This window comes from Chiloscyllium punctatum, chromosome 26 (genome assembly GCF_047496795.1).
Source record: "Chiloscyllium punctatum isolate Juve2018m chromosome 26, sChiPun1.3, whole genome shotgun sequence".
Taxonomy (NCBI): Eukaryota; Metazoa; Chordata; class Chondrichthyes; order Orectolobiformes; family Hemiscylliidae; genus Chiloscyllium; species Chiloscyllium punctatum.
Window position 1 is genome coordinate 58,454,307 of NC_092764.1, and position 15,382 is coordinate 58,469,688.

General features: G+C 37.8%; 1 protein-coding gene across 1 annotated transcript in view; it reads right to left on the reverse strand.

The window, feature by feature from the left end:
* Positions 1–15,382, reverse strand: part of rspry1 (ring finger and SPRY domain containing 1) — a 70,933-nt gene that overhangs the window by 20,894 nt on the left and 34,657 nt on the right. Inside the window, exons 4-8 of the mRNA XM_072547500.1 lie at positions 12,137–12,263; positions 11,092–11,150; positions 6,155–6,221; positions 3,888–4,019; positions 1,142–1,257 (exon numbers count right to left, since the gene is read on the reverse strand). Coding sequence (XP_072403601.1) covers positions 1,142–1,257; positions 3,888–4,019; positions 6,155–6,221; positions 11,092–11,150; positions 12,137–12,263 — 501 coding nt within the window. The remainder of the gene's footprint in view (positions 1–1,141; positions 1,258–3,887; positions 4,020–6,154; positions 6,222–11,091; positions 11,151–12,136; positions 12,264–15,382) is intronic.

Below are 15,382 nucleotides of genomic sequence, written 5' to 3' on the forward strand. Positions count from 1 at the left end.
TAAACAGAAAGAGCTAGTTTTTAAATCTAATCATAACTTCTGCCGACACAATCTCCTGTGTGAAAACATATGGCAAAGCTACTTTAAAAAAAAAGTTTCACCAGAACAGACTCTTAAGAAAAGGCCCATTAAAAGTAAAAGTTCGACTGGATTGGAACTTGCCACTGAAAATTTTGCTTAGCTCTCCAGATCAAACTACGGGGTTTTATGGTAGCATTTCCATGAACAAAACAAGAGAAATTGGCAAAAGCAGTAGGAGAAGTCCATCAATCACAGTTTTGTTAATATTTCATATTGGTTTAATAAGCTGGCCCCACCACAAACAAATTTATGAGCATAAGTTTCCTCAAATCGTGCCTGTTCCTGGTCCTTCAAGGACACTTTTAACCTTAACAATATTTTGATATTTAAAGAAAGCCTTTTAGTCCCTTGAAGTTATAAAAAATTATTTTAAGCTAGCCAGTACAAAATGAAATTCATACGGTTCTGCAGAACCTTTCCAAAAAAAAAACTTGTTCTTTAAAATGTACTCAGACGCAAGACTAAACACTTCTCAAAAATGGTTTTATATAACCAGTGGCATTAATAAAACTGCATTTGAATACCACTTGGTTTTGCTCATTTTTCTCTACTGTGAAAAAGTGGTTTTAAAATGGCAATTGATTGCATTGCTTCATGGAAGATCAGAATTTATGCAAATAAATCTGAACGGAAACCTGAAAGCTTGAATGAGAGCTTCATGCCAGAAAATGAGTACAATTTGTAGTCAGACAAACAACCTGAGCTACATATCCTAAAGATTATTTGTGCTGTCTCTATTCTTTTGTCTCTGTGATTACTTGTGCAAAAGATTGATAACTATTTTTACTTGTTTGACAATAATCAAGCCAATGTAAAATAGTGCACCATATTAAACAACACATCAAATGCCTTCCCATCAAACCTCCTCAAAAGTTCTATGCGGTTTATTGTTGTCCATTATATGTTTATTGGTATTAGCAAATGGTGAACTTCGAATCCAACTTGAGCAAAATCGAGATTTGATGCTATTTCAAAAAACCATCAAAATCAGTAATGGAAATGAAATGGATTCTAATGTAGCAGTTCATGGCAAATTTAACCAATACACACACACACTCACCTCCAGACCATCTGGCGAAATTTTGAGGTATTCACTAACATCGTTGCTGTTCAACATAGCGTTAACGTGACTGAGATTTACTTTTTCATAAGTGAACTGCCTTTTCGGTTTCAAAACTGCATTAAAAAGCATAAATAATATTAAAGGAAATAACTTCAGCAGCCTTATTTCTTCAGAGTAGCAGCAGGATTGCATCTCACTGCCCTGGTGAGATAGGATGACACAGAGCTGAGCAGCTGCAGAGCACCATGGCAGCATAAGAGATGGGGACCAGAGCAAGGGAGAAAGAAAGAAAGTCTAAAATCAGGTTATGCATATATATGAGAAACATACTGTACAATGTGATAAACAAGATAGGGAGTCTGCTCCCTGCCATTTGCTAAATGTTGTGTCTCTACTAGACACCTTGCTTGAGGCAGTAAAACTGGGGCATGAAAATATTCTTTCCTGAACACCTTGCATTTTGGAAAATGAACAAAATGGAGAGGGGTGGTAGAATTGACTTAGGGAGAGCATGGCAGATAGAGGAAGAGCACGTCTAGAAGAGTCAAAGACAGAACTAATTTGGCTATACCCCAGGAACAGAAAATGTGCAATTACGGTTCAGTGGTTAGCACTGTTGCCTCACAGCACCAGGGTCACAGGTTTGAATCCAGCCTTGGGCAACTGTCTGTGTGGAGTTTACACATTGTCCCAATGTCTGTGTGGGTTTCCTCTGGGTGGTCCGGTTTCTTCCCACAGTCCAAAGATGTGCAGGTTAGGCGAACTGGCCATGCTAAATTGCCCACAGCATAAGGTGCATTAGTCAGAGGGAGCTGGGTTACTCTTTGAAGGGTCGGTGTGGACTGGGTGGACTGAAGGGCCTGTTCCCGCACTATAGGGAATCTAATCTCAACATTGAACAATGTTGACTATAGGGCACTGGCAATAGGAAAGATGGGGAGGAAATTAAGGGACAGAAGATATGGTCGCCAAATTTGGTATCACCAAAATAGGTAGGGTATTAAGTTGTGAAAAGGATACAAGAGACTAAAAAAATATTGAATGGTTAAGTGAATGGGCAAAGAGCAGACAAAGGAGTATAATGTGGGAAAGTGTAAAATTGTCCATTATGCAGGAAGAATAAAAAAAGCACATCATCCAAATGGTGACGGACACTAGATCACAGATGCACAGGAATCTGGGTATCCACATGCATGAATCACCAAGGTTAATATGCAGGAACAGCAAACAAAAAAGCAAATAGACAAGTTATTACAAAGGGAGTGGAAGACAGGAGGAGGTGGTTATGCTTCAGTTATATGGGTCATTGGTATGACAGCAAAGTACTGTGCACAGTTCATTGGTAGGGCTGATATTTCATTATTTTAACTTCTAGGCTTGACCTGCACAAATTAAAGTTAACTGCAGGTCAGTTCCTGACCAAGATTCTGCAGTCACCAGATAAAAGCATGATGCTTCAACAGAAGTTGGCTAATAAATGAGGCTAATACCTGGGAATTGGTTCCAGCAAGTCTGGAAAATACCTTAAGTACAAGATGATAGAAGTTGAATTGTAACTTGGACCTTGTGGAAGAGACAGCCCATTTGACAAGGATGGTCTGAGTTTGAACTGGGTTTTGGACTGCTTTCAGTCCAAAATGGAAAATGGCTACTTTGTGTCAACATGGTGATTTGAAAACTGACATCCCATAAGCCTCTTGGAAACTCAAAATGATAAGTAAAGGTGACCTGGTACACCATCGTCAAAAATAAAATCAACTAAGAAACCATCTATGATGGTGGAACAAGGCATCATGAAAACCACAAGTTATCTGGCCAATTGTCTTTATCCCTTAGTTGTTTGTCTGTGTGTCTTTTGTGAATGGGGATGAAAATGAACGTGTGTGTGTGTGTGTGTGTGTGTTCATGGCATCGACCACTTGTTCTGTTTAATTTTGCTTTGCTGAAGTTACAATACTGTTAATAAATTGCTAAATCTTTGGTTTAAGATATAAACCAGTCTCTGGAATTGATTATTCATAGAGTCTGGGATTGGTTATTCAAAAGTCTGGTTAGGAACCATTGGGATCCATTGAGGGTCTTTGAAGGTTTACTGAATTGCGAATACAGACTTGGAAGACCGATTTGGCTCGGTTATCTGTCTCTGTATCGTAACAATTGGAGCCAATTCAGAGAGGATTAACTGGACCAAAACCTGGGTTGGACAAGTTGTTTTAAAGGAACGTTGAATAGGCGCGGCTTGTTTTGATTGGGGGTTTAAAAAAAGGTAAAAGGCATCTTGAGGGAAAGATACAAAATCCTGAGGGTCTTGACAGGCTACACATGGAGAGGAACTACAACAATAGCTCACTCTAATAATCAGGTTGTCTGTTCAAATCTAAGTCGAGGCAAAACTACAGTTGAACAGGACTTTCCCTTTACTATTGTGTGGGTCAACATGGATGTTCTAGAGAGTTTTAAAAATTAAAAGTTGAAGGGGGAAAATAGAGAGAGGGCTTCATTGCAGCCTGTATTGTGCAAAATTCACAGAAATTGGTGGATCAAGTGGTTATATTTTCAGTTACCCTTCAAATCCCTACAGTAAGGAATAAAAAAATTGCAACATGCAATTCTACTCATTAAAAAAGTATCACTATGATGATTTTTTTAGCTTATAAAGAAACAACTTAAAGTACAAATACCTCATTTGAATATTACCAAATATTTTAGTGTGTGTTAGACAAGGACAAAATTTCAAACTTACATAAATTATCCAGGCTCCACTGCGCACAGAAGCCAACTTGCCGTTTGAGGTAATCTGTGTGATTTACCCAAGACTCCAACATAAGTAGCTGATCACTAATACATGACTCAGAGACTGTTAATTTATTTTCACCTGTAATTAAAATTTGTGTAGTTTCAGTAAATACCTGCTGTTGGGAATTAATTCAAGTATTAAAAGATGTATTCCTTGCCCACATCAACATGTGCATTAATAATGCTTACAGCTACATAAATCAGCTTAGAATTACACAGTAAATAGAACTGGTTTTCAAATTTTAAAGAGCTAACTCAAACAGTTAAACTACAATGTACAAGCAAATCAGTATGCAATTGAATAAGGTTTTGAGGTAGCATTCAAAATATTGGGTGCTACCAATATTTAAGACAAACCTTATTTTAAACTGAAATGGTGTTAAGATCACACCTGGGAGATCTATGTGAAATTAAGTCTGCAATTCAAAAAAGGTACAGTAGAATGAGGAAAACATAAAGAACAAATAAACCCTAATCCGAAAAACTCCATTTACAAAAGATGACTTGATAACTTGCTTCAAAATTTTAAAGACTAAAAAGTTTAGAACAGAGATGTGATTAATTTAAAATCGGAGAGCAGATTGCTCAACCTTCCTTAACTACAGTCAGCAGGAAACCAACCAAACAGAAGTCCATGTTGCAGTGATATTATGGTGCAGACAGAGTTAGAAAGACAAAGTGGGATTTAATCCTATTGTGGGAGGAAGTTACAGTCAGAGCTGCTGGTCAAGCTGATTAACTGACAACTCATTTAGTCCTGTTAGGGACAGATAGCATATTATTGGTATTATAGGAAGACCACCATGGATTTTGATTTAAGCAAAGTCAGGACTATTTGGTGGGAAGCAGGGAGTGAATTTTATAGTTCTGATATCGAATGAAATGGGGGTCTCTTGTTTTAGGGAAGGGTACTGCCTCAATAAACAAAGGGCATACCTCTCTGGTGTGCTACTTAGAGTTGAAAAAAAGCAGGCCACCTTCTTCCAATTGCCTGCGTAACACTGGGATCAACTAAGCTTTTAACAAGCTTAAATTATTTAAGTATGGCAGACAGGCTGCAGTTTCCATTACTTGCCCAAACGCCTCTTTTTTAAAATTCAGAGAGCAAGGTGGTGTGGGCTAGTCACAAATGCCAGTTCTTCTTATTGAAAATCAAAGTTACAAACATCAGATTGAATGTTATGATGTATGAGTGAGGAAAAAGTACAGTATTTACCTAAATTTTATTTTGTAGCATGCTACCAGGTTGAGGCAGAACATCTACACAGTCAGCCTTATAGATGAAGATTCCATGATACTTTAAAAGGTCACAACAACGTTGTACAAGATTATTATTGGTTTAGATTAATTCATCCCAAACGTTGCAAGTGTTTTAAAGAAAAAACAAAAGAAAGAGAATAACAACAACAGGAATCTGTAGGAATGTGTTTCTAAAACCTCAGGCCATTGATAAGGTTGAATAGAAAAAAAAGCATTTGGATTTAGACAATATACAAAGCTAGGGAACTTTCTGTTGAATCAAAGTAGATACATTTATACAGTTCTGGAGGGTCAGAACTAAGACATGAATCCATGTTTCTTACTTTAGCAGTGACTAGCTGCTGCCACCTCATAGAATTAATTCTAAGTGTTTGAGCACTTTTTTGTTACCCAACTAAAGAACTTGTTAAGTCTGAGTGGACATCTTTGTCAAATGTTTGATCAGATAGCGTTTGAGAAAGTTTACCTAACTTTACTACAGAATGAAGAGTTACACAGTCTTAGTTCACAGCCAAGATCATGGGGAAAAACTATAAAGAATTCTAGAACATTATGCAGGCAGCAAAGAGCTGAGACAACCAATCTGGATCCCCAAATACAACTAGCTATAATAGACACATGGGTCCAAAGCATTGCATGCAGAGACAGGTGGTATGCAGGCTTGAACACAAACATACATTTTTCTTGAGTCATGGTCTGCAGTGTATAGGACAGCCACTTTAAATTTTGGGAGACCTCTGCTGGAGGGGTGAAAACCTGACTAAGCTCAGTTACTCATGAAGATTGAAAACAGGATGGTTCAGAACAATGTCATCAGAATCTGAATGGCAAGTTAATACATGATGATATTGCCAACTATTTAAAAACAGGTTTACTTTGAAAAATAATCTTACTACTACATTTTTACAAGGTTTAATTTCTGCATAGATATTCATTTTGACACAGCAAACTTACTTGTTTGTGCAAACTTTTCCAGGGCTATGAGGGAGAAAAGCATGACTGTGGGGTGAGACTGCACACTCTGCAATATTAAAGAGTCAAAAATTAAACAAATTCACATAGCTTTAACTGTTATGCTACAAGTTATTTTTGACAATGCATTTTTGAATAAACTTGGGACTTTAGGTTGTGCAAAACACACGTTGGCAAAGGCAATACAAGAAAAAAATAGATTTTCATACTTTGAGTCTGGTATTGAGCATAAAGCTAAATTAACTTGAAAACTGACTTCTTATTAATAATGAGAGATCTGGACAGCCTGAAATATTTAAAAAGTCAAATTTTTAAAAATAATGTTTGAATTTAAAAAAGTCATGCTGATCGCAACATTCGCATCCAGCCAAAAATAGAAACAAATTCCACTGGTTTGTCCTTAAGCACATATCCATAACTACTTAAAAACAAGCAAGGTGGAAACTTTCTAAATAGCATCTCTTAGCCCGTTACATCTCTGCATATAGCTCCAAAAGTGAATATACACACAGTCATAATCAGAGCTCTTGTGACACGGTGGTCGTGTCCCTATCTCTGGACAAGTAAAATATCCAAAACATTATTTTATGCTAGCCTCAAATGATTAACTTTAAACTGAGGAATTTTATCATAGACTCAAAAGAAATTCAGTTTTTTAAAGTTTACTTAATGATACTGGCTATCATGTCAAGTCTTTGGGATTGATATTCAGAGGCTAAGAAAGGAGAATAAAATGACTATTTTTGGTCTATGACGTCCAAAGTCCCAGAGAACCATAGGGCTGCTCTCAAGAAAGGTGACAGAGGTGGGATTGGGGGTGGGGGTGGGGGTGGGATTTTAACCCATGGGTCACTGCACCTCTGACAAGGTCAAGTAGATAGAACCTTCGTGACGACGAGAGTACAGGAACTGAACACGTGCTGATAGTTTTACTCCGCATTGTGGAGCAGCCATTCAGCCTAATGATGTGGCAAAAGTATAATTTAAATTGCTGAATTAAAATTTAGGAGCGCAGTTTTAAAAGATAGCATATAACGGCACTTGGGGAAACCAAAGCAGAACCACTATTAGAAAGAATCAATCGCTATTGTATAAAACCTTGGTAATTCAGCTCAAACTAATAGCTGACATGTTGGTAACTGCATGCAGTGCACATCAAGGCAGTGTGCTCAGTAAATCATCGACATCTTTCATCAAAAAGCTCCTGAACACTCTAGGAAAGCTCATTAACAACTCACCATTATTTACTTCAATAAAAACAACTTTGTCTTAAACTAAACAACAGATTGAAGAAAACAAAAAGATTCCTTCTCCAGTGGACTGCTTGGTTATGCTTAACTTCTATTCTTCACAATACACCCTTCACTTCAGTTTTAAAGTACTGTGCTATAATCTGGCCTCCATTTCAAGGTCTCCAATAAAGATATCAGAAATAAGAGATTACAGGAAATTAGAGGAAACAGAACAAACTTGGGCTATTTTACTCTAATGAAAGCCTTTTAAGTTTTTGGTCGTTCAATAAAGATGCTGTGATAGAAAATCTCTTAGTTGCGTGAATCTGAGACTAGGTGACATAAATGTGACTTCACAAGCAACTTAAGGTGGCTTGAATCTGGATTTTGGCCTCACACGCAGGAGTAAATAAAAGTCATACAGCATAAAAGGTTTTAGAGGAAAATTAGCCAAGTCCCTGTGCAAAGGGAGAAAAATACAGTATGTTGATCAGTGACAAATGGAGCCTTAAGTGAAGCTAAAATACAGGAAATAGGAACAATAGTAGCTTCATCCCTTATGCTGCTCTGCCATTTAATATGTCTGATCACCTACCTCATTCCTACTGTTTCCTCCTTCCCTTTGATACCTTTTGAATGATAGCTAACTCCTCCTTCAAAACATTCAATGTTTTTGCCTTAACTACATTGTGGTAGGGAATTCTACAGGTTCAGTTTCAGGGTGAAGAGATCTCTCCTCATCCCAGTGATGAATGACCTATTCCACATCCTTAAACTGTGATCACGGGTTCTGGACTCCTTGGTCAATGAGATCTCCTTCCTGTATTTACCTCTGTTTCGTCAGAAATTTATCGATTTCTAAAATTGGACAGCAAATGTGGTAGTTGACCACTGTAGAGTAGTAGTTAGGGATGGGTTTTAGGAGTTGGCCAAGCCAACACCACCCACATTCCATAAGTTAAATGTATATTCAAGTAAACATGCTACATACTTTATACTTACAGGCCAAATTACCTATTCCTAACAGGTTTATGCTCCACACCTCATTCCAGCTTTCTTCAACCCATCCCACCATTCTTTATTCACTAAGGTACTTACCTTCTTTGCCCATAAATGCATTTGTTATTCTCAACAAATACATACAATTGCAAGTTCCACATTTTGCTACAGAATAAAGAAATACATAACCCTTTACTGCCTTATTCAATTGACCAGTAGGTTACAAGTTGTTGCTTTTGATTCCCATTCAAAACCACTTGATCGTTATGAACCTACAAGACTTCAGAGAAATGAGCCTCAGCTTCTTTACCATTTCCTAATATAAACCCTTCTATTCTGGTATTACTTGTACCTCCTTTTGTTCTATTATTTGTTTCAATAAGAGAGCCCAGAATGCAGCACAGAACTGGGGTGTTAGTTTAGCATAGTTCTCTAGTTAGCTGGCTGTTAAGATTATAAATTGGAGGTTACATCACTTCCACCAGAGATTATGGACTTGAATCACATTCAATTAACCAACGTTTCTGGTTAGTTTATGGCTACCAAAATGTTCAATTGTCCAAGAAGCTAATGAACATTTTTGGACTATTACGAATAACCCCACAAATCAAGTCAACAGAATTTTCATTGAGAGAATATATTGAACATCCAAATGATAGACTACTTTCAAAATTAAATTGATATGCAGACAGTACAAAATTTTCTTGGTGGCCTATTGTAAACCGTAGAAGTTGTGAAGAGAAGTGTAAATCCTGCCAAGACAGCACCACCAATGCATTGCAATAATTGTAGGATGCATTGCAGAATGTCAGAATTACATGAACAAACTCCTTTCCCATAAACCTTGCCAGCAAGAGGACCATACAAGCCAAATATGTAGGAGCAGAATTAGGCCTTTCAGCCCATCACATCTGCCCTGCCATTCAATCATAGCTAATATTTCTCAACTCCCCTACAAGCCTTCTCCCCGTAACCTTTGATCCACCACCACCATCATCTTAAATATACCCAGTAACTTGGACTCCACAGTCTGAAACAATGAGTCCTACAGATTAACCACCTGAAGAAATTCCTCATCTCAGTTTGAAAGGGTTGTCCCTTCATTCAGAGGTTGTACCCTTGTGTCAGTCTTTCCCATTAATGGAAACATTTCCATGACAACTGTATCCAGGTCTCTCAGTACTCTGGAAGTTTCAATGAGACAGCTCCTAATCTTTCTAAATTTAACTACAAAGCCAACTGCTCCTTATGACAAATCCTTCATTTCTGGGATCATTCTTGTAGATCTCCTCTGAACCCCCTCCAATAACAGAATATTCTCCCTTGAATCCAGGGCCCAAATAGGCTCTCAAATATTCCAAATGCTGTCTGACCAGATCCTTATACAGCTTCAGCAGTACATCCCTGCTCTTGTATTCTAGTCCTCTTGAAAACCATGTTAACATAGCATTTGCCTTCCTAACTGAACCTGCATGTTAGACTTAAGAATCCTAGTTCAGGATTCTCAAGTCCCTTTGTGTTTTAGATATTGGAAGCTTTTGCTCATTCAGAAAATAAGTCTACGCTTCTATTCTTCCTACCAAAAAAAAGTGTATAACCTCACTTTTCCACATTGTAATCCATCTATCACTTCTCTGCCCACTCCCCTAATCTGTCCAAGTCCTTCGGAGCCCCACTGCCTCGACATGACCTGTCCCTCCACCTATCTTTGTCATCTGCAAACTTTGCAACATGCGTTCAGTTTCATTATCCAGATTGTTAATGTACAACATCAACCATTATGGTCCCAACATGGACATGAAAATCCACAGGTCGCCAGCTGCCACCCTGAAAAATACCCTTTTATTCCCAGTCTCTGCCTTCTGCCAGTAGGCCAATTCTCTAGCCATCCCAGCACCATGCCCCAACACCATGAGCTCTTAGCTTATTTAGCAGCCTTCTGAGTAACATTTTGTCAAAATTTAGATCACGTTGTCTAAATTGCTTGTTATTCTAATGCATTTGTTAATCAAGTAGGGAAAGATTACCATAATCACAGGAATGCAAATATTTCTTGAAATACATATGTGGAATGTGGGCATGGCTGTGGCCAACAGTTATTGCAGATTCCCAATTTCCCTCAATCAAGTGATGGTAAACTGCATTCTTGAACCACTGCAGTCCTTGGGGTGTAGACTCATACACCGAGCTGTTCGGAAGTTGGAATCAAACATCATTCTGATTTGTGAATACATCAGCACTGTATGACTGGGTCAACAACTGCAAGTACAGCAGCAGCTTCAGACAGCCCACTACAATGTCTTTGAACTCTGTAGTCTTCTAGCACAGGTTTCTTGCATATCCTCCAATCTGTGTTTGAGCCTTCAGCAGTCTCGGCCTCAAGCTCAAACTCTTTCCCCAAAATCTCATCATTTCTGTTTTAGACACTTTTGCTCAACTCCTTGATCAAACATTTAACTAGCTATCCTAAATGTTCTCTCTGATAGTCATGGATTAATAAACTGAACCCAGATTACACATCACATACATCTAGTCTTAAAGTATAGATATGATTCAAAAACAGCAAATATCACGAAAACTCATTGATCTAACATGGAGAATCATGCTCATTTGTTCATATTTTAGAGATTCATAGCTTTCAATAATTTGGCTCAAAAGATTTACCACACCTATACTTCTAATACTCACCAAACTTTCCAGTAAATATTCCAAGGTTCCCGGACTGAGAAGACCTATGCTGGCAGGACCTAGAAATGTTACAAGCTGGATTAGAGAACTTGCAGCCTTTCGAGAGGAATCTGTCATTGGACTGAAAATTAATTAAAATTGCTATTAAAATGCCACAATGTTTTGAAGAAATGCACACTATTTCAAAAGTTGTTTATTTCTGTTTCCAGACCTGCCAGTTAGAGGAGGAGAACAAATACAAATAGAAACTGCGTTCTATCAAAATGCTCACTACCCTCACCACACATGAAGTAAAGAGGGACATAACATGACCCAACTTACTCCACCTGTGGTAGAAGAAGAACAGCTCCCAGTTGTTCTCCAGTTTCATCTTTACCTTTGTCTACAGTACAAGTAGTTTAGGTCTATACTCTCTGGAGTTCAGAAGAACAAAAAGGAGGTTCAACTGAAGTATATCAAATATTAAAGAGGATTGTTAAAGTCAATACAGAAAGGAGCTTTCTTTTTGTGGGGGCTATCTAGAACAAGAGGTCATTGCTTTAGGATAAGGGTAGCAGCTTTAAAACAGAGATGGAGAAATTATCTCTCTCAAGGTAATGAATATGTGGAACTTTATCCCAGAGTCTGTTGGATGCTGGAACATGGAGTAAAGTTAAAGGACAAAATGACATTTTTATTTAGTAATGGGTTTAAAAGGTTATGGAGAGCAGACAGGAAAGTGCAGCCAAGATCTGTCATGATCATACTGAATGGCAGAGCAGACTTGAGGGGCTGAATTGCCTACAACTGCTTCTGTTCTCATGTTCTTGATCTTGATAAAATTTCAAGACTACTTCACAGTATGTCATACCTCTACTTTTCGTTCAAGTTATTTACATAAATCCTTCAGATGCTGCACTGTTCCACGTATCACCAGTGATGAATAGATGCCCAGTTATTATATATAATAGTACAAAGTATATCTAAAAGATCAAGTACATTAAAAAGCATTTGTGAGACCAAGAATATCTCAAGAAATTGAAGGCAAAAAGAATTTTTGTCGTACCTGCCAGTTTTTCAGCCAGGCATCCCAGTACTGCAGTAGTATTACGGTGTTTAGCCGGATTGCAAGCATCTTGCTTAGCTAGAGATGCACTTAAATTCAACATTTCTGACAATTTCTGTAATGCATCCTTAAAATAAAATTAAAAAGCCAGTCAGTGCTCTTACAATCAACCTTGTACATTGAAACATAACACTAAACTTCACAAAAACATGACTATTGTTTATTTTAAATCACACTTTCTCTCATTTCCCTTAATTACAAGTCACATTCAAACTAGGGCTAATCTTCTGCAAAAATAAAACTTTTTTAAATATACAGGACAAGGATTATGGTTACTGTCGAAAGTCAGATCAATTGACAGTTTAATTACTTTCTCCAGCATCTGCAGTCCTCATTTTTACCCAGTTTAATTACTTTTGCATTTACATGTAGTTTTCATTTTGGGGTAAAGAGTAGAATTGTAGGTAGCAGTCCACTTATGATAGGTTTAACGCGAGTCAGGGTGGGTTGCCCCAGGGAATGCTAAAGTAATTAAAATTCAGGGTTAGCTACCATGAGAGCTAAATGAAGCCTACTGCTTCTAAAACACGTCTTGCTTACAAGCATCAGGTGGACAACAGCAACTTTATCTACTGAGTACCAGTTAAGTGAAACCATCATATTAACTATTTAAGGTTACATTTAAACAAAAAGTATGGTGATGGAGCATAACAGGAAGGAGAAACTAAAAAAGAGTTAAGCGGTGACTTGCAATCCAGAACTCCGGTTTTATTACCTGAGAATGTGTTCAAACCCCAAAGCTGGAATTCAGTAAATATCTTCAATAAAATGCTGGCCTAATTGTAAGCAGATAACCATACTGATGGTTGTAAAAACAAATCAGAAACACTAATGTTCATTGGAGAATCAAACCTGCCACTCTTACCTAGTCTAGCCTACACTGGATTCCAGATCCACAACAATGTGGCTGACTATTAAATTGCTCTCTGCAATTTAACGAGGAACAATAAATATTGGTCTAGCCAGAGACACTCTCATGCAATGAATGAATTAGGAAAAAAAGCAAATTACATAGGCAAATTGACTTGCAGAAAGTCAGAACTCAAACAAAAAAGGAGCAGCAGCAACATGGACAAAAAAAAGTGGAACACCAGTTTAAAAAAAGTAAAGGTGAATAATTTTGTGGAGGAAGGTTTGTCATGGAATTACCAAGGGACAGTATTAGACCCCTTGTTTTGCCCAATATATTAATGATCTGGATCTTGGTATGCAGGGGAAAATTTTAAACTAAAGTGGATCATACAAAACTTGGAAGCACTCAAGATCAGAGGATGACAGTGTGGAACTGTAATAAACAAAGTGAAGTGGGCAGATGAAATTCAATATAGCAAAGTGGGAGATGATGCATTTTGATGGGAAGAACACAACAGACAATATAAAATAAAGGGTACAACAATAAGGGGGTCAGAGCAGCAGAGGGGAGTGTGTGCTTTTCTGTATAGATCATTAGAAAATGTGGCCAGACGGGTGGAGAACAAAGTATCCCAGACTTTACTAAAAGGGCACGGAGTACAAGCAAGGAAGAGATGATGCTGAACTTGTATAAGACAGAGGTACAGCATAGAAACAGATCCCTCAGTCCAACTTCTCCATGCTGACCAGGTATCCTAAATTAATCTAGTTTCATTTGCCAGCACTTAGCCCACATCCCTCTAAACTCGGTTCCTACTCATATACCCATCCAGATGCCTTATAAAATGTTGTAATTCACCCTGTGCATGTCCCTCATGATTTTATAAATTTACCACACCACCACTCAGCCTCCCATGCTCTAGGGGAAATTAGCCCCAGCCTAATCATCCTTTCCTGATAGTTCAAACCCTCCAAACCCTGTTAAAATCATTTCTGAACTCTTTCAAATTTCACAACATCCTTCCAGTAGCAGAATACTGTACAGAATTGCAAATGCCAGATTATCAAAAGGATACAAACACACTTGAGACTGCAAAAGCAGCTTACAAGAATGGTTCTGGTTTCAGGGATTAAACATTTCAGTTAGGAATCTAGATGGGTATGGTTGAGTTTGCTCACACTGCAAAGATTAAGAGGAGCAGATTTTACTGTAGCTTTCAAAATCATGGAAGGGCTTGGATAAAAAGTAGAAAACAGGGAGAAACAGCTCTCACTTGCACAACACCCAGAATGAGAGAAACGGATTTCAAAAATGAGTTGCACAAGTAGCAAATGAGGAAAAACACATTTACACAATAAATGGTTCAGGTGCGGGACACACCACCTTGAAAGACAGAAGCATGTCCATTCAAGACACTCAGTTTGGAATTAGATTAATATGGAAATAGAAACATGCACAGCATTAGGGGAAAAATATGGAAAATTGGCACTGTCAAAATCAATTTGGAGAGCCAAAACAGATAAAATGGGCCAAATGGGCTTTTTCTTTCTACACCATAACAACTCCTCGCTTCTGAGAGAAAAGACAAATCTCTCCTAACTATTTAGTCAGAACGATGCTGTGACAATGCTTCATTGCACATTTATGTTATGGTATCTACAAGAGAAACAATAGCATAACTGTAATGCTACAGCATTAGTAATCCAGAGGCACAGGGTAATGTTAGACATAGAAAAGTTCAAAATCATACTTCACAGCTGGTGGAATTGGAAATTCAGTCAATAAGTCTGTAATGTAAAGCTAATCTCAGTAATAATGAGCATTAAATCTCAAGTCATTGAAAAAACCCAACTCACTCACTGATTAAGTCATTTAGAATGCATTCAGTAAATAAATCTGCTTTACTTAGATGGTTTGGCTTCCATGAGATTGCAGACATACAGCAATGTGTGCTGCTCTCTGAAATGACCCAGCAAGATATAACTTAAAACCAATTCAGAAGGAACACCAAGTACTGGTCTTGGTGTTATAGGAGTGTACTGGAAGCTGACACGGACTGAGAGAAGCACAGAGCACCCTGAACAAAGTAAAAATGTAACACTTGGTTGCCACAAATAGCTGGTTCTGCATTGCCATGGAACAAAAACAAATTCAAATTCAGTCAGTTTAAATTATGTTCCAGATTCCAAAATCCAACTGAATTTGAATTTCACTATTTGGCAGGACATCAAACCAAAGAAATGATCCAATGTTTTGACGTATAAAAACCAGACATTTTGAACAGTTAGGGGGAGAACTACAAAGAGCTGCCAAGAAGCAACAGACTGCTAACA